The sequence below is a fragment of the Electrophorus electricus genome, chromosome 23 (genome assembly GCF_041902795.1).
Source record: "Electrophorus electricus isolate QZ-2024a chromosome 23, ASM4190279v1, whole genome shotgun sequence".
Lineage (NCBI taxonomy): Eukaryota > Metazoa > Chordata > Actinopteri > Gymnotiformes > Gymnotidae > Electrophorus > Electrophorus electricus.
In genome coordinates, this window is record NC_137519.1 from 7753265 (window position 1) to 7771197 (window position 17933).

Sequence of the window (17933 nt, forward strand, 5' to 3'; positions counted from 1 at the left end):
AGGTCTTTTTCTCTTTGCTGTGCTGGTATTGTCTGACGCTGAGTCACTGCCACAGGGTAAGCCACTTGCTCTGTACCATGATCACTCAACTCAATTTCTTCTAGAATAAAGTGAAGTATGATCTAGGGAGTCTCTCTCTCTCTCTCTCTCTCTCTCTCTCTCTCTCTCTCTCTCCGTCTCGCTCGCTCGCTCTCTCTCGCTCTGCTGAATATGAGCATGTTACAGAGGCATTCATCTTTAATATGGTACCATGGCAATAATGGAGCAGTTGGCACAAGGCCACCTGTGGCAGCTTAGCGACCAAAGCCAACACAAGACCATTATTCAGCAATGGTAATACTGTTTCAGTCCACTAGGATGTGCTTGAGGTCTGCCATCTGTCCAATGTTTGAATATCAGGAAGCGACAGAGCGGAGGTGAGGAAAATAATAACACAAATCAGCAAAAATGGACAATCTGTGGATGTGAAATAGAATTGTGAGGCTGTAAGTCCCTTTAAACCCCCAAATATGAACATATTTGTTGTGTGTGTGTGTTTGTGTGTGTGTGTGTGTGTGTGAGAGATACCAAAGATGAGAAATTCATGATCACATTGTCATGTTGTTGTTATTTACTGCAGCAATTAAAATGATGATCTCCATTTAATGTGGTCTGGACGGGGTCTTGTTTAGAGATAAGAAGTCATGTGATCAACATCATGTGACTGGCACACCGAGTGTAAAACTGGCAGAGCAGCTACTAGGTGTACAGTTTCTTAAAACGAAGGAATGAAAAAGAGAGAGGGAGAGACAGCGAGAGAGAAAGGGAGCAAACAGAGTGAAAAGAAAGAACAAAAAATAACAAAGGGGAAGTCTGGGCTGGAGGGGGCTTGTTGGAGGCTGCTGGGTCTGGACCGGTCAGTTCTCGGAGAGCGAGAGGGCCAGTGCTGCCTGCAGCGCTGCTTCCTCATCAATGCTGTAGTCCTGCACACACACGCACAATAAGGGTCCGTGCAACATATGAAGAACACGGCTAAAAACAGAATTAACATACATCCAAGTACAATCTTATAGAACTGCTTCACCCACACATTGTAAGTTACCTTTAGTGCCTACTAGTTTTAATAGTATTTAATAGTAATAGTACTAGTATTAACTATTAGCCAACATTGGGGGGTTTTTTTAGCGATCCCTTTACATTATTACAACAAAGGGAAAAATGGATGTGTGTGTGTGTTCCTTCTTACCACAAATGTGTCATAGGAGAACTTGTGCCGGTGCAGGAGGTGCTGCAAGAAGTTGGAGCTCTTGTAGCTGGGGTCACCCCAGGGCATGGCCGAACACACCGGACACACCTAATAACAGGAGTGCACACATTAACCCAAAAATCACTTATTATTCATTACTCTGGCCAAATGTGGAGAAACATTAACATGGACAGTCACTGGACAGGCTGAGCGAACTGGACACACTGGTGAACAGGTAAGATCATTTTGCATTAATACCTGTATGATCGCAATATATATGGACAGTAATCTGAGATTAGAAAACATACACACCAAATTCATTTTATCCTCAATCCAGAATGCAAAATAAATGTCTGAAATAAACTGGGTGGGTTTCGTGAATAGATTTTCCCTAAAAGGTATGGGTATGCAAAACCTTGTTTTCATACGAGCTTTGCTGCAGAAGATCTGTTGGATTTTCATAAATCTCTCAATTCAATTATTCGTACCTTTTTGTTTTAGAGAATAGCAAAGAAAAATGAATTCATAATTTTTCAGTAGACCAAAAGAAACATCTTACACTCCAATTTCTTTTCACCCATGCAAATTGATATCTTTTGGACAATTTCAAAGACACCAATGAAGAACAAAATTAGGGAGAACATGTTTTGTATGTTCGTATGTATGTTTTTTTCAGACAGGGTATAAAATAGCTTTGTTCATAAGACCAGGGCAAAACAGTCAACATAAAATTATTTGTTGCAAAGAAAAGTTCCAGTTCTCAACTTTGGAAAATATGCAGTTTGTAACTAGTTACAGTAAAGATGCAAACATAAATAACAATTGGAGGTAATTTTCCCCTCTCCTCCAGTAATTAACTTGAAAAGATGTCCTTCACTTGGCGATACGTTAGTGCACGGTTATGTTCCTGCCACACCAACAGAGAAGAGGTTGAGATGTAGGATTAGTGGATGTTTTACATGTAGTTGATGTTAATATTGTGATAATGTAGATCATGGTAAACTTTATGATAGTGTGTCTGACAGCTTATTATAAATTTATAAACAGTAACGCTACTCGTGTTATTCATGTTATAGGTTTTTAGATTGGCATAAGACATAAGATTGCATGGCAGAATGTATCATCAGGAAAGGTAATGAGGAGTATGCTAGATAGCAAGATATTTTAAATTAAAACATTCATATAATCATTCCATGATTAAATTATTAGGTATTGATCATATTCCAGACATATGTAGGACAGGTAATGATGAAGAGTAAATTAACCTTTTGGATTTCTACATTGAAAGCTACTATTTGTCCTGGATTAATTGAAGTGCTTAATTAGACCATATTTATAATGTTTATGATTGTAATGCGCCCTCTAAGGTTGAGTAGACAGTGAGACATTCCTGTATTTTGTGTAAGATTTCAATGATCCATTCTTGGCAAGTTAATTAATTAATTAATTATTGGTGTATGTGTAATTAAGAGTGCCATAGAGATTTACTGTCGTCTGTGTTTGAAAAGATTATTTCCATCTAATTGCAAACCTATTTGGAGACATGCACACTACAGTGAAGCCAGTCAGTCTGGATATCTGCCTCTCTGCAACTGCATGATTTATGTAGTTATGGGTTTCTGGTGTGGGTCTAGGTTAATATTATTCCTATCACACTAAACGCAAAATTTTCACTTTTGGGAAAATCAACATTATACTTCAGTCGTATTACTTCAGGTGTCCTCCAGGGAACAGTATTGGGACTAATTTTCTCTCATATTTTGGCACTGTGAGGTGGGCATGACATTAGGTCAGGATGACATCTCTTTCCATTGCTATGCTATGCTGATGATACACAAACTGATTTTCAGACTCTGCCAAATCTGCACATCATATAATCCAAGGCCTCTCTTGATGTTATATGATAGATGATCCATAACTATATGCAAATGAAGAACTGCAAATCTTTAGACATCCTTCTAGGCACTTCTTAACAGATACCACTTCATACTAGAATCAAAAAAAAAAAAAAAAAAAGATGGAAATTGCTCACATTACCATAATGGCTGCTGAATCTCGTCATCTTCTTTCGTTACAGATTGTTACAGAGTTAAAATGGATTCTACACTGTCGTGTGGTTCTCATATCAACTCAGAGTGCACGATTTTCTTTCACCATCTTACCATCTTCCATCATCTTTCAGCACCAAACTCCTTTTATATTCCTGATGCTGAGAAGTTGATACATGCATCTACATCTTGGATGGCTCTCATGGCTGTTGTTTCAACCAAGCGCATTCAAAAAATACACCATGTACAAAACTCTAATATACATTGTATTCAACATGTAAACATGGTCAAATTATTCCACTTTTATATCACCTTTGCACTGGCTTCGTTATGCAGAATTTGCTACTGGGAATTCAAGATTACAAGGTACAAGATACAAGATCACAAGGAAAGCGCACTTTCTTCAGACTCAGCTTGTGTGTAGTATCTTACCACTCCTCAAAATAGACGCTAAATACGTAAGGTACACATCCTCTTATCTGCTGATTGGCCCACATACTCACAACTGTGCACCATTTTGTATTTTGAAATTCACTACACCCCTGTTTGTTAAATGGGCTCCCTGAACTTTTAAGGACCTCAAAAACAAGTGTTCCTAATAAAAGTTATTACAAAGTTATTACTACATTAATAGACTATATAGTATTATTTAAAAAGACACTTTATATACATACATTATCATATTTACATTATTATTGTTGTTATTATTAGTATTATTATTATTAGCAGTATTTAATTTAATTACCACTTTGTTGGGGTCATTGCGATGGTTCTCCATGCAGTGCTTCACCAGCTCCTGTTGGTCCAGGTTTCGGGCCCCACAGTAGGGGCACACAAATGTTGATCGGTTTGGAATATTGCTGTGAGGCAGGAAAGAAAAAAACAAAAACAAATAGAATCAGTTTCTCATCCCATATGACACAGCAGACACCTCAGTAAGCCTGAGGGGCCGGCCAAAACCTCGCATCACCCCAGGATCCAACAAACACCTCATTCCATCCCAGAGGCTGGCCACTGGGGTCTGCCAACACCTTGCTCTGCCTCAAGGGCCAACGAACACCTCTCTCAACCTCAAGGGCCAACAAACACCTCTCTCCACCCCAGGGGCCGGCCAACACCTCGCTCCACCCTGGGGCCCTGGCAAACTGCATGCCCCAACATGTTACCCATTTCACACCTTAATGATAACTTCTGAGACCACGCAAACAGTGCGGGTTTTATATTTACATACAGGTTTACTGCTGTTTAGTCATATGAAGGAAGGGTAAGTGTAATATCTTACCTGTAGGTCAATCACACCAACTGACTAATCTATTTGACATGCTCTTAATATGAACATATCTTCCAGACACTATTAACCAGGCTAGGGTGTGGAGATTAGGACAATTTTTAAACATGCACATCTGTACAAACTGGTCCAAAGGGCATGGGATACAATAAACTCTTAATGGCACACACAAAAAACAAGTAACTGCCTATGGCAACACATTAGCATCTCCTAAAACATGGCCATCATAAATCTCATTCTGTTTCAACAGCATGGCCGTACACAGACGCTGTAAATGTACTTCACGTTTACATGTTTATTAGCTTCTCTGTTAACAGGTTGGGCTGCCTATTAGCTTAGTGTGACTCTGCCAAGAAAATTTTGGATGGGAACAAATCCTTCTCTGGAGGAAGACACCCATCTGCCAGGTAAGCAACAGCCTTTGAATTCTGTCCCACATTTTGATCACATTTAATACGTCATCTTCATCTTCCCCTAGATGCCCCTAACTGGGCCTAGCTCCGCCCAGCCTCGCTCAGCCTTGGCCCACCCAGATCCACACTCAAATAGCCAGGTGGACAGAACAGTAAGCATGTGGACATTGCACTGGGCAGTCTAAGCCCAGATAGACACCGAGAACTGATTAAGAACAGCCTCCAGCATCACCCCGAGGGAACCTGTCACCACACTATAGGAAAACCCCCCAGTATGTCCCAGTTAGTTTTACACAACCATAAGAACAGGAGAATTATTAGCACTTGATAAATGATGGGGGGAAAAGCATAATAAGACAAACTGCATATAGATAATGACATATGTAATACTCATACATCAGGGAAATACACATAGCATCTGGCATTAAGAAAATCTGTTAAGTGAAAGTGGAATCTAACGAATTTAGCATCCGTATGCTAACAGCATATGAAAGCGCTGCCAGGGAAAGTAGCCACTGTTGTGAGGGAGCACGCCAAACTTCTGCAGCTCGCCAAATGCTGCTGATAGGCTGGCTAAGAGCAGGTGCTGTAATCAGATGAGACCACGTTTGAACTTTTTGGTCATTATCACAGATATATTTGGCACAAGAGGAGTGATGCACAAATAGTGAAAATACCGCATGGCTGAAGTGAAAAGAAGGCTGGTGTTCCTGAACTGATTTAGTTAAAACGCTACCTCAGGCATTAGGAAGCCTTATCATGAATTCTCAGTGGTTAGTAGGCTGCATGTTGAACCTCTAAACATACCAAAGTCCAAACTGCACACACACACACACACACACACACAAACACAAAATGCAAGCCATGAAAATTGACAGTTTTTGGTCATGTATGTTAGACACTATTGAAATTAATCCTCTAAATAGCAAAATGGCATTAATAACAATTTCAAATATGAGGGACACACAAAGTTTCACTAGGAAATCAATCAATCTCACTTTAAACTGGCAATTTGGCTGAACCACTTAAAGCTCAAAGTGTAAGCTTACAGTAATAGGTGTGGACCTCCGAGATGTCTTTATATAGCATGATAATGTAATGAGATCTGTGTTAAGTTCCCTGAGGTCTCAGCACCTGCTCCTGCATCCACTGGACTGTATTAAGTCATTAGCAGTTAGCTCAGGAGATATTTATGTGATGAGCCCCACAAACCCTTTGAGACACAGAGACATCCTACACAGGAATGTGAGGGTATCTTCATGTTCTTCTTTTGAAGACCTACAGGACCTAATTAATTCTTTCTACATTTCCTGTTCCCTCCGGATCGTCGTCATCATCAAAAGTGTAGGGGAACACACATGCCAACATGTGTGCAAGCACCCACACCCACAAACACACCCACAAATGCAAGCACACACACACTATGTGTTTATGTAAGTGTGTGCACGCATGTTTGCGTGTGTGCATGCGCATGTTTGTGCAAGCATATACACATGCACAGAAGCATAACAGAGTATATATGTGTATGCACTGTGTGTGTGTGTGTGTGTGTGTGTGTGTGAGCAATGCTTTGTGTGCACATCTGACAGCAGGTATGAATAGTGAAACGCTTCCCTACTTTGTGTGTTTCATAGTCATTTGTGCCTCTGAATGTGTCGACCTAGGCAGAGCAGCACCCGGTGAAGAAGTGTGAGTCATAACAAGCATTTCCCTTCAGCACAGACAAAGCCCAACCAACAAACAAATAACATGACAAACTCTACAGCCCCCATACGCTCACACTCCCTCCACAGTAGTCCAGCATTCAGCTGACAACCACCCATTTCTGGCCAGGGAGCCGGTGCCCAGCGCTCGTTGTTGCCGCCATAGTCTCCCTGATCAGACTCACCTGCGTCTGCTCCCGCAGGCGAGCCAGCCCTGCTCAACAACCATGCTGGATCCCGGTTTTGACACGAGTCCACCCAAGTGCAGCTATAGGATATGTAGCTAATGTTATTTGCTTGCTAGCATAGTCCACATAGTAGAAACCATGGCTGGTTTACATCAGATATCTGACGTACTCAACAGCGGTGCCAACAGCGGTGCCAGAAAAGAAAGTCAGCCACCGGCTCCTTAGGAGCAAATAAATCAATAAACAAATAAGTAAACAAAGCTCAACTCCACTTTGGTGACATTTACAGTGACTGCCAATGCCGTTTGTAATTACGCCGATGACAATCGGTGGTTTCAACTGTGACACAGTGCCTGTCCCAGATCTGGGGTCAATGGCACAGGATAAATTCAAGCCGCAAAAAAGGCTCTGACGTGGGTCAGCCCCCTGTTAGAAACAGGTCAGAAACAGGTAATGGCTGCAAACGTGATATGAAAGGGTGTGTCAGGACTGCACTCACCTGGGAATGGGTTGAGAGGTGGGGACCACAGGCATAAACTTTGGGCAGTTAGCCATCTGTTCCTGGACCTTTGTGCAAGATGAGATGTGAGAGCGCATTTTGACCAGCGTGACCTGGGGTTTGGCACGGGATGATAGAGGGTAAGGAGGAGGCCTGTTTTGGGCTTTGATGAAGAAAAAAAAAAACATTTGGAGGTGTGTATGTGTAAAGCTGTGTGTTGCTCTGAGAGAACTCACTTTTTTACTGCATCCAGTGTATGTGTGTGTGTGTGTGTGTGTGTGTGGACTCACTTTTTTACTGCACCCCCGGCACGGTGCTTTGTAAGAGGAGAGCTGCTTTTCCACACTGGAAGACTTGTCCACTTTCTTTGGGTCAAAAGGCATGCGGCACAGGGGACATAGTGGGGATGTCACCTGAAGACATGGCTGAAGACAGTCCCCACAGAACCTACACACGCACGCGCACACACACACACGCACATGCAATCAATTGACACCTCTGGAAGCAAATCAGTGACTTCCATTTCTTCCGATTCATTTACATTGACCCAGTTTAAAATACTTTTCATGTTCTTTATGAAAAAGGAATTAGAAAATGCAAAGCACATTTCACAAATGATGAATCCTAAAACAAGTGTATGCAAAAATGATAGCCAAGCACAGAAATCATTATATCCTCACCCACCATGTAAAGCACACCTTTTCGTTCACGATGGGCCGATGACCACAAATATCTAATCATAAATAATGCACTTAGAAATTACATTTGTAATGTATTTTTTTTTAAACAAGTTTTATAATACAAAACATTTCTTAGCTTGAACATTCAAAACACCTTCCCAAATAAAGTGAGCACTAGGTGTCATTTCAGGTAGACTCTGTGGAGAGCCTACGAGGTTTTTCCAGCTGCAGTGCTTTTTAGGCCTGGGGAGCTGCTCCCCCTGCCTCTCTGCCTGGCCCAACTCCAGAGGTCAGCTACAAAGCAAGACGCTAGGAGTGTGTGGGGCTCCCAGCCAAGGCTGAGTCCATGATAGCATGACTCAGCACTGGGAAATGGGATGGGGGTCACAGGCTGGGGCACAGCCCCTCTCTGACTGATGAGCCTGGGCTTTAAAGGACAGCTAAAGCAGTAAATCACTCCAGGCTCCTCCGCCAGCCCAGCGCTGCGGTTTATAGGCTTGACGAGTCTGAGACTGGCATTAGACACATGCTGCTCGGTCACCGTTAAAAAAAAAAAAAAAAAAAAAAAAGATGGAGAGGGGTGACCATAGGGGAAGACTCCAGGAGAGAGAGAGAGAGAGAGAGAGAGAGAGTGAGTGAGTGTGAGTGTGAGGCAGGGAGGGGCCGACAATAATGGAGGGAGAGGGGAGAGAGACAGAGAGATGGAGGCAGGCAGCCAGGAGTAGCTGTAGGTATGGTGCTTAGTCACAGGCTCTTTCTATCTGAAGGATGTGCAGTCTCAAATAGAGCTCCAGATATTATATATTATATATATATTATTCCTCCTGATAGTAAACTACTAAACTATATGGTACTGTGGAATTACCTTAGTTCTGACTCCTCTCTGCTACATAAATTCCCTATCTGTGATTAGTGTTCTCTTTGACCAACTCCCTGTTCTCCATGACTCCTACTCTCTGCGCTTGATCTTCAGTAATGAGGAGTTCGACTTTCTAATGCAAAGCAGAAACCGCCCAGATCTCCAGACCAAAAGCTTCCCCTTTCTAGAGTTTTGGATTCATTCCCCAGATAGTTCATTAGTTCATTAGTTCACCTTTCTTTTTGCATTAAATAAGGTCAGTGCTGCAAAAAAAAAAAAAAAAATACTTCCTATACCAATAGCCGTGCTAGCTTGTCTTAGTAGATGGAGAACCAACAGCCATGTGTTTGTTTCCCTTGTTGGCTGGTTCTTTTTCAAACTGGCCCCTGGGCCACTTGTGATCTTGGCAAACACTTCTTGAACATGCAGAGGCACCAAATCACCCAATCAACAACCAACAAGCCAATCCCATGGGTCCCTGCAGGAACAGTCTGGCTGGCAGCTGGGTCAACTGCAGATTAATGCAGCCAGACCCTCACCTTTGTTCATTTCAGTCTGTGTGCCTGGGCTTTAGAAGACCAGAGGAAACACCAACCCTGGTTTTTCAGAATCACAGAGAACCCTGGGAATCATCCTAAAATATCTTATCAGTAATTCAACAGAAGGTTGAATTACAGACACTTCAAATAGGTCCAGCCTCAGAACAATGAACACATGCATCTGGAAACTAAACTCACTTCTCACTGAAAACTGCTCACTGAGAACTGAGGATTTTTATTTATTTTTTTAATTACAAGGGAAGCCACTCAGATGAAAGGTGCCAAGCATAATAATATAAACTCCAAGGTCACTTATACTGGAAACATCTTTGCCATGCTAATGACCTAAGACCAATTTGATAGTTGCATAAAACCCCACAATCTCTACAAACACAGCCTCCAAGGCCAGAGAGTGGGAATGTTTACAGAGAGCTCAGAGTCTGCCCCACAGAACTGAACAGTAATCATAACAGAAATGTGCAGTCTGCTCAGAAAGATGTTCTGAAGGGTATTTCTACCCCCCCCCCCCCCCCTCCACCCCCTTCCCACCCTGCTACACTGGAATCATGGTCATGGCTGCACTTCAGACACTTGCTTGGGTCAAACGCAAATTTATAAAGAAAAAGGAATGTATAAATCTATAAAGAGAGAGTAAATACGGTCCAATATCCTACAGCAGGGGCTCAATTCAAACTTCACATACCTAAAGGAATATTTCTAACAAAAATCAAGTTTTCTACTTTCTCCAAGTAAACTCTTTCAACACATGTTGACATGGTGTCAAATGTCTCTCTTTGGATTTGCTCTGGAAATATATTACGTTAATGTGTCTAAAGCATGCAGGAAGCTACGTTAGCCTACAATCTCTAGTGCTGCAGTTATGCTTTAACTTGTTTTGAGGCAAGTGGAAATTAGTGCAAATCATATTTCGTTTTGCACTTAGCGCAACAACTGTATCAGCAATATCTCTAACATGAAATCCCCTTTGTCTCAGCGTTTGAAAAAAGACACGACTGATACGCCAGTTATGTACACCCAATACTACATACACACAGACACACCCAAACCATAAACTTTAAGCAAAGATTGAGAATAAAGCATCACAACACACAAAAACACATACACAAACACACACTCACAAGCATGCATGCACACACAAGGGCAAGCGCACAGCTTTGGCACAGTTTTGCAAAGATCATATGATGACACAGCGTGATGAAATAAAATCCAAAAAACACAAAAAGCTTTTCTGAGTCTCTTATTGAGGTCTTGGAAGACAGATTGGCACAAATGGCACTTATGTGGTGAGGGCAGGATTTCTCGGGATAGCTCTGGCTGTCTCAGAGAGACGCGACAGGATAGGAATAAACGGTTTACACAGAGAAGTCTACACAGGGCAGTCTATGCAGAACAGCTACATGCACCCTGTAGACTGGCTGACAGAAAATCAGCTGGCAGTGCTGAGCTGCTATAGTTGTACTATGCAACTGCAGCTTATTTCAAGAAGTATTAAACCTCACTGGGGCATTTGGCTTACACACCAAACATGCTACAGAAATTGGATGACTGCTGGTATTAAATAATTTTCAAAATAAGTAAAACATTCAAAGATGCACACAAAGTAAAATGTTTATTTTATGATGCATATATTGGCCTTCTTGCTTTCTTCACTGGCATTATGAACTATTTATGTGAGAATAAGTTTGCATTCAATTAAAATTCAAGTAACAATTGTGTCATTCTTGTGTCAAGCTAAATAAACCTTTTAAAAACAGTACAAAATGAAGAAAGACCTGGGGAAGAGCCAAACCACTTCCTCTCATCAGGGGTATATGCACACTGACAAAACAAGTAGCCTCTACAAACCCACAGTAAACCTGTGTGTCTTCCCTGCATGCTGTATTTGTTAGACTCTGCCTTACTTGTTACCTCAGTAGAACAGATGTTTTATTGTAGGTAGGTCACCTGAGGGTTACCAAGGTTTTTTCGGCATGTTATTTTCTTTGTAAACTTGAAGCACCAGATTAGTGCTTTGATATGCACGCGCACACACACACACACACACAAAATCTCTGTAGCAGAGCGACAGAGGGATGAGGAGCGTGTCTTTGTCTTACCCTCCACTCCCTGCTTCTGCCCTTCACCACTGGCCTGCACTGGTCACTCTCAGCTTTCACAAACTCACAAATCAATTCCACTCATTGGCACCTTGATCTCTCCCTGCCGTATCAGACAAACGTGCGCTCGATGGTCTTCCGTGCACTTGAACTGAGGCTCAGTGGATGTGCTGCTGATTAATTTAGTGCTTACTCAGCTTTCATCTTATGCATGTGCACAGATGGAGGATTTTTTTAATATACCAAAACAGAATTCAAAGCAAGCACTGCATCAGATGTCAAAGCGCCGTGTCTTCTCAATGAGTGAAATATACTAGCTTTTCACTTTAACCAGAGTTAAAACAGCCTGCAATTAACCCAGCTGATCCCAGGTGAACCCATCTCAACTGATCTGAACCGAGCAGCATTTTGCATAATGAGACAAAAGAAAACAACATATGGAGGAATGTTTGTAGGTGGCATGTGTAAACAACCTTGTTCGTGCCCGTATGTCTGCGCATCACTTCGGCTGCTTGCCATCACCAAAGCCCTCACCTCCTCGTAACTGTCTTCACATAACAGGATTTATGCTTTGCCATCTCATTTTGCAGTGGTGAATAATTCACCAGACTGCTTAGCTTCACCGCTGCCTGTGTTAGTGAAGCAGAAATAATCAGAGACATATTCTGGCGGTGATCAGAGAGTGAGCCCAGATTACTGTTCTAGGTTGAAAATGGCTCCCTGCTCTTCGAGTGACACGAAATTAACCAACCCGCTGCAAAATGGACTCAGGAAGAAGTGGGAGGCCTTGGCGGAGTCTCAAAATAGCTTTGTGCTGTTTTCAAAAGGACAAAATTAGCACAAAGCAGGGACAAGCAAGAATTACTTCATATCTTTAGAAACCAAATAAAGTTAAATCTTAAGAGTTTTAACAAACAGGGAAACGCATGCTTTACAGCACAGCATATCACTTGTTAACTGATAACGGTATGTTGACATTTACAGTACTGATGTCAGCAGGTTGAAGTGCACAAAGAAGTACAAAGAACACATCACACCATGTTTTATTGTGTGCTGACCAAGAACCAACATTCCAGACAAGGTACACTGGTGAATATTCAACCAATCCAACAAACATCCATAATTTTGGTCAAAATCATGCCAGTCATGTCACATCAGTGGATCACTAACGTGCTTTAATGTATAGTAACGCATATTACCATCAAAATATAACAACGTCAAAGTCATATCGTAACTCTTGCAATGAATCTCATTCAATCCTGTTCTGCTTATTGATGAACAGGCTACCAGCAATGGAACAAAACCTATTACCAAATGAAACAACGCTGATATTCTTACATGAGCAAAGGTTAATTGATTGTTTCCACTGACTGCTTCAGATGCTATGTCTGTGGAGGGGGAGGAGCCCAGAACCCCAGACATCAGTCTAGCCAGAACACAAGCGCTCAAATTCAACTGAAGCATCTGTCATTCTGAGTGTATGAGAGAGCTGGCAGCCAGCCAAATACCTCCAGGGCTAGGCAGGTGTGTGTGTGTGTGTGTGTGTGTGTGTGTGTGTGTGTGTGTGTGTGTGTGTGTGTGTGTTTCATAAATGAGAAAGACAAAGCCAGAAATAGACAGAGAGAAAGAGAAAAAGGAGGTGGAGAACAATAAAGAGACAAGGAAAGAAAACTTGGACAGACACATTCTTTCTGGGGGGGAGGAGAAAGAGACATTCAGGGTGGCGTCCTTCAGTTCTGAAGCACGTGAGAACAGAATGTCTTTTGTCCTTTGAGCAGGTGAGGAGTAGAGAACAAATCTAAATGAGATATACTGCCATGGACAGATGGACTGTTATGGTTAGCAGATCAGAGAGTTATCTCTGCCCCCTCCCCTGCTATAGCACCACCAGACATAACTGAAGGTAACTGGATTTGTTATCCACGACATGCCTTTAAAGAAATATCAAAACTGATATCCTGTATTGACATGATTCTCTCCAATTATTGCTCTCGGTTGAACCAAGAAAGCATCTGTCATTTCTGTAGATCAAGTTGTTTATATTCCTACAGAGAGAAATGAAAACTAAGAAAGAAAAGACAGACAGAAGGAAAGAAGGGTGACTGCTTAAAGTGAGGCCCCCCACCTTCCTGTTATTAGCCATGATCACGCACATTCCACACAGGGTCACACGACTGCGGCTCGTTTCAAACCACTGCGCATCCATGAGAATCCACAGCCGCTCCTTGCCGACCCCGTCACACTGAGCACTGCTTTACCTCCTGCAGATGGAGCAGATGGAGCCTCTAGTGTGGCGGGATTAAGACCAGGATTAGGATGAGCGGCTCTGCATCAGACGTTGCTCCTCCGTCTCATCTGCGGGCCGACATTTGGATGCTGGCGTGTGTGCAGGGAGGAGCTTCCTCTCTTGGGGGGGAGCGCAGATAGAGTGGGCGGACGGTGCCCTCTTCTAATTCCTCATGCTGAATGAGTGAGTGTGGCATGTGCACTATTCCTCTGTGCCAACACAAGTATCCACATGCACCAATGGTTGTTTGCTTGCGTGCACACACACACACACACACACACACACACACGCGCCCCTACATGTACGTATGCATGCACATATGCACTCGTGCACAACCTTCATGGCAGCCCGAGTAGAAAGCTCCAAGAAAAAAAGTCTCCAAAGCAACATGTTGGGAGTTTATGAGATCTCCATGGAGACCACGCTGGTGTTTCACAAGTCTGAGAGCCTCTCGCTCCTGCTGTCCCTGTTTGAGAGGGGAAAACGAATTTAACCCCCCCCCGCATTTTAGCATGCAGCCAACAAGAGCCCTCACATGGTCCTCGGTCGGAGGAAGAACAGCCATCCCGTCTATGGTGATGGACTCATACTCCTCCTCCCTAGCGCATGCCGAGGGAGCGGAGGTGAAAAGGTGGGACCCTTTCTGTCTCCACCCCACCCTTTTCTATATGCACTGCTCCCTTGTTGCCCTTACGTGACAACAGAACGGGAGCTTAGCATTTTGTCGTAGGGTGTGTGTGCATTTGTGTGTGAATGACAAATATTCATTGTGTGCGTCTTGGTAGAAATTAAGCTCTAATGAGATTTTGAGGCAATTCTGTCCCTGATGTGGGATTCTAGTAATGAGTGCAAGTGTGAGATTGGTGTGTGTGTGTGCGCGTGTGTGTGTGTCACCCTCACCACCGGTGCTAGAATGTTTTGCATTTTAGTTTAACCTTCGCCTCTGTGAACATACGCTGACTGATGTGCAGAATTACCAGCCGAAAGCTTCATCTTTTGCCCGAGGCCATGAGGTGTAGATGGGCTCTGGCAGGGAGTGGGGAACCCTCAACACGGGACGATGGAAGCCCAGGGGAGCCTGCAGCGCAATCAGAGTCCCCACCACTAGAGACCAAACCCAACACTGCAGCTCGCACTGACGACTCGAACGTAAGGGCCAGACATGCGAGGGCCAGACACAAGAACATGGTGCTCTAAATTTCACCCTCAGCAACCTGAAATCTCTCAGTGAAAAGCAGTAAGAGACACTGGGTCAGGCCAGCCCTCAACCCACACGGCTGATATCACACGGGAGGCTGATCAAAGACGAAAACGCACCGGCCTGACCAGGCCCCGTTATTTATATATGGTCCTTTTGATTCACCCTTTAAAAATTCTCATACAAAAGGGCGGTGACGGCACTTTAAGCTGTAATGCAGGAAGTGGTCAATAGCGATCAACACAGCATCACCTCTGAGGCGCTAGCGCCATTTGTCTCGAGTCTTTACTGCTTTTCACCACCACATCACTGTTAAAGCTATTTTTGTCCCTTCAAAACAGCATATATATTTATTTTACTATCGATAAAATTTTATTTTGCAAAAAAAAAAAGGGAAATGTACTTGAATATACAAACCAAACATGCAACATGGTTCTGTGCGCCAGAGTAAATAATATTACAGTCAAAGAGCTCTGGGCTAAACTGCAGGTTCCTTGCCCTCTCCACGTACACGCAACCTGACTGGATCAGACAGTGTGTGTGTCTGCCTACCTGCTCTACAGTCAGGGTGCGTGCGCTGACCAAACGCTGCAGGGCATACAGCACTGCTGACTCTGGAGGGTTCCCCTAATATACCATCCACTTTTAGAATTTCAATACAATAACAAGTCTCTTCAAGTAGTGCAACAAATAGCAAATAATTAAAAAAATAAACAATACACATATATGCAATAATGCTAACAGGCATGATCCATTTCCATGGAATGCTTTGCCACATTACTCTAGAAAACAGCCAAGTGGTGTTAAAGCTTCAGCTTGTGCATTTTTATCATTTTATCAAAAATGTGCATTGAAGGCAATGAAAAGTGATTTTTATGCACGTCAGACATTTTTAGATGTGCATTTTAACCATGAATGCTTTTATAATGATGTGGACATGAAATTGTTTAATATGTTTTCAATCTGTTAAACATTTAAGACATTTTAATAATTTTATCAGTGTTAAATAACCAGGCTTGTGAGGCTATAATAGGTGGTAATTTATTCCTTATTCAGGTTTGGTATATTACAACTTAAAATGACTGATCATGAAACATACACAAAGATTTTTTGTCTTAAACATGCTGTATAAGAGTTTAGTTTTCTCACGTGCCAAGAGTCTTAGAGATGACGAGGCTATTTATTTAAAATGTAAAAGTATGCAAATCTCAGGCTTTCTGTAAGTAATGTTAGATCTTCTGACGTTTGCATACTAGTCTTTATGGACCTCATTTAAACTGTTCTTCGTTCTGCTAGTTATCGCCAGGGTTTTCTGATGGGTGGTGTCGAAATCTTCTCTAACCAAGTTCTCCGACCATAGCCTACGACATACAATGACCCTTATGTGACATCAGACACTAAAGAAAAGAAAGGAAAAACACAACGAGAGAAAAAATAGGGGGAAAAAAAAGATTAATTTTAAAATGACATGGATATCATCACTCGACACATACAAACGAGCTAATAAATCGACGAGTGCAGCATCACTCCAGCACATCTGTAGCCCACAAACCGATGGGCTCGGCTATACAGCTGGAAACTTATTACCACGGGCATGCCCATCCTCTGTCCAGTTCACCCTGCGCGGCGGTCGCCTCACTTCTACTTTTGTCCAGACACAGATGTGGCCGTCCGTGTTTTCTCTACACGGGCTCACGAAGTCTACCACCTTGCTGGCGTTGTTCAGTACTCCAGCTCACGCGCTGTAATCCGGCTAGAAAATATGCATCTCTTAAGTATGAAGTGCACGCTCGTGCGCAAAAAAAAAAAAAAAAAAAAAAAAAAAAAAGTCCCATTATTTTAAAACATTTATGTGACCAAATTTTTTTTTGCACCGGTCCAGTGAATGCACATTGAACATCGCTGCGTTACACCGAAACGGGCCGGCTGACAGGCAGGCAGACAGACAGGCTACGACAAAAGAATCACTATGACAAAGAATCATCCGTGTTGTAGCTTAAAGGCAACAACAGAGGCACAAAGGAACGGAGGCACCATCTTTGGTTATAGCTCTTGGTTTCAAAGAGCGATGTCATAGTTCATGAAACGACAACTGGCGTTTAACATATTAATAAGACAGAAGTTAATAGTTGGGGTCCATCTAATTGTTTCATTTACAGGACAATGACATTTAACAAAAGGCTTGCAGAAAGATGATTTTAAAAATGACTTAATTTCAAGGAAATTGGAAAAACTCGCACGTTCTGTGATCTGACTAACCGGTTACGTACAAAAAAACAACAACAACAGTTGCACAGTTTTAAAACATTTTTTATTCCATCAAATATCGTTCGTTGAGTCAACAAAGAAGGCTGACACGGAGCGCTACGAGCCTACAACATCGAAGTCAAGCAACTGTACTCACGTATGTGCGCAGCTTGCGATGCTGACGGGTTTGTGGTACACCTCCAAACAAATGGGGCAGGAGAACTGACTCTCCAGACTCTCCCCGGGCGCGGCTGCAGCGGCCCCGCTCTGCTGCTGCTGATGCTGCCTTAGCTGGGCAGCCGAAACAAAACTGCGGAACATCGCCATCATGAACGCGGATCTCGGATGGCTCGCCGCTCTTGGGGAAAAAATAGGGTATGTTCTCCTGTGTACTGCCAGTACACCGAGTGAACTCTCAGCCCGTAGGATTCCGTGTTTTGAACGACTGGTTCAAGGAAATGAACAAATCAGATGACATTAGACGGAGCATCTGTTTCCACCACGCAGCCAACGTTAACCAGGAGGACACGCCGTTGTAGCGAAGAGGTAAACATTACAGGGTAGCTTTAACCCAACGCTTTAAAGCCCCGTTAGGCGAAGGGTGTGATGGGATTTGTAGTTTAGTGCGTCGCCACTTTGTCA

At 42.8% G+C, this 17933-nt stretch overlaps 1 protein-coding gene and 1 long non-coding RNA gene across 5 annotated transcripts; both read right to left on the reverse strand.

Annotated features, from left to right (window-relative positions):
- Nucleotides 1-120: 120 nt before the first annotated feature.
- Nucleotides 121-17881, reverse strand: rnf166 (ring finger protein 166). 4 transcript variants are annotated; one of them, XM_081706045.1, is made up of 6 exons: nucleotides 17449-17881; nucleotides 7655-7811; nucleotides 7365-7432; nucleotides 4019-4133; nucleotides 1226-1333; nucleotides 121-962 (listed from the first exon to the last, which is right to left on the reverse strand). In XM_081706045.1, the coding sequence occupies exons 1-6, from the start codon at nucleotides 17619-17621 to the stop codon at nucleotides 897-899; spliced, it is 687 nt and encodes a 228-aa protein (XP_081562171.1). In that variant the 5' UTR covers nucleotides 17622-17881; the 3' UTR covers nucleotides 121-896. The 4 variants fall into 4 exon arrangements, with proteins under 4 accessions (XP_081562171.1, XP_026863160.1, XP_026863161.1 ...); XM_027007359.3 differs by having other exon boundaries at nucleotides 7365-7477; nucleotides 17449-17878; XM_027007360.3 differs by lacking the exon at nucleotides 17449-17881 and adding an exon at nucleotides 11560-11689 and having other exon boundaries at nucleotides 7365-7477.
- LOC118240451 (uncharacterized) lies at nucleotides 16067-16770 on the reverse strand. The gene is made up of 2 exons (XR_004775419.2): nucleotides 16632-16770; nucleotides 16067-16441 (listed from the first exon to the last, which is right to left on the reverse strand). It is a non-coding gene; the product is annotated as an uncharacterized LOC118240451 (long non-coding RNA).
- Nucleotides 17882-17933: the final 52 nt, after the last annotated feature.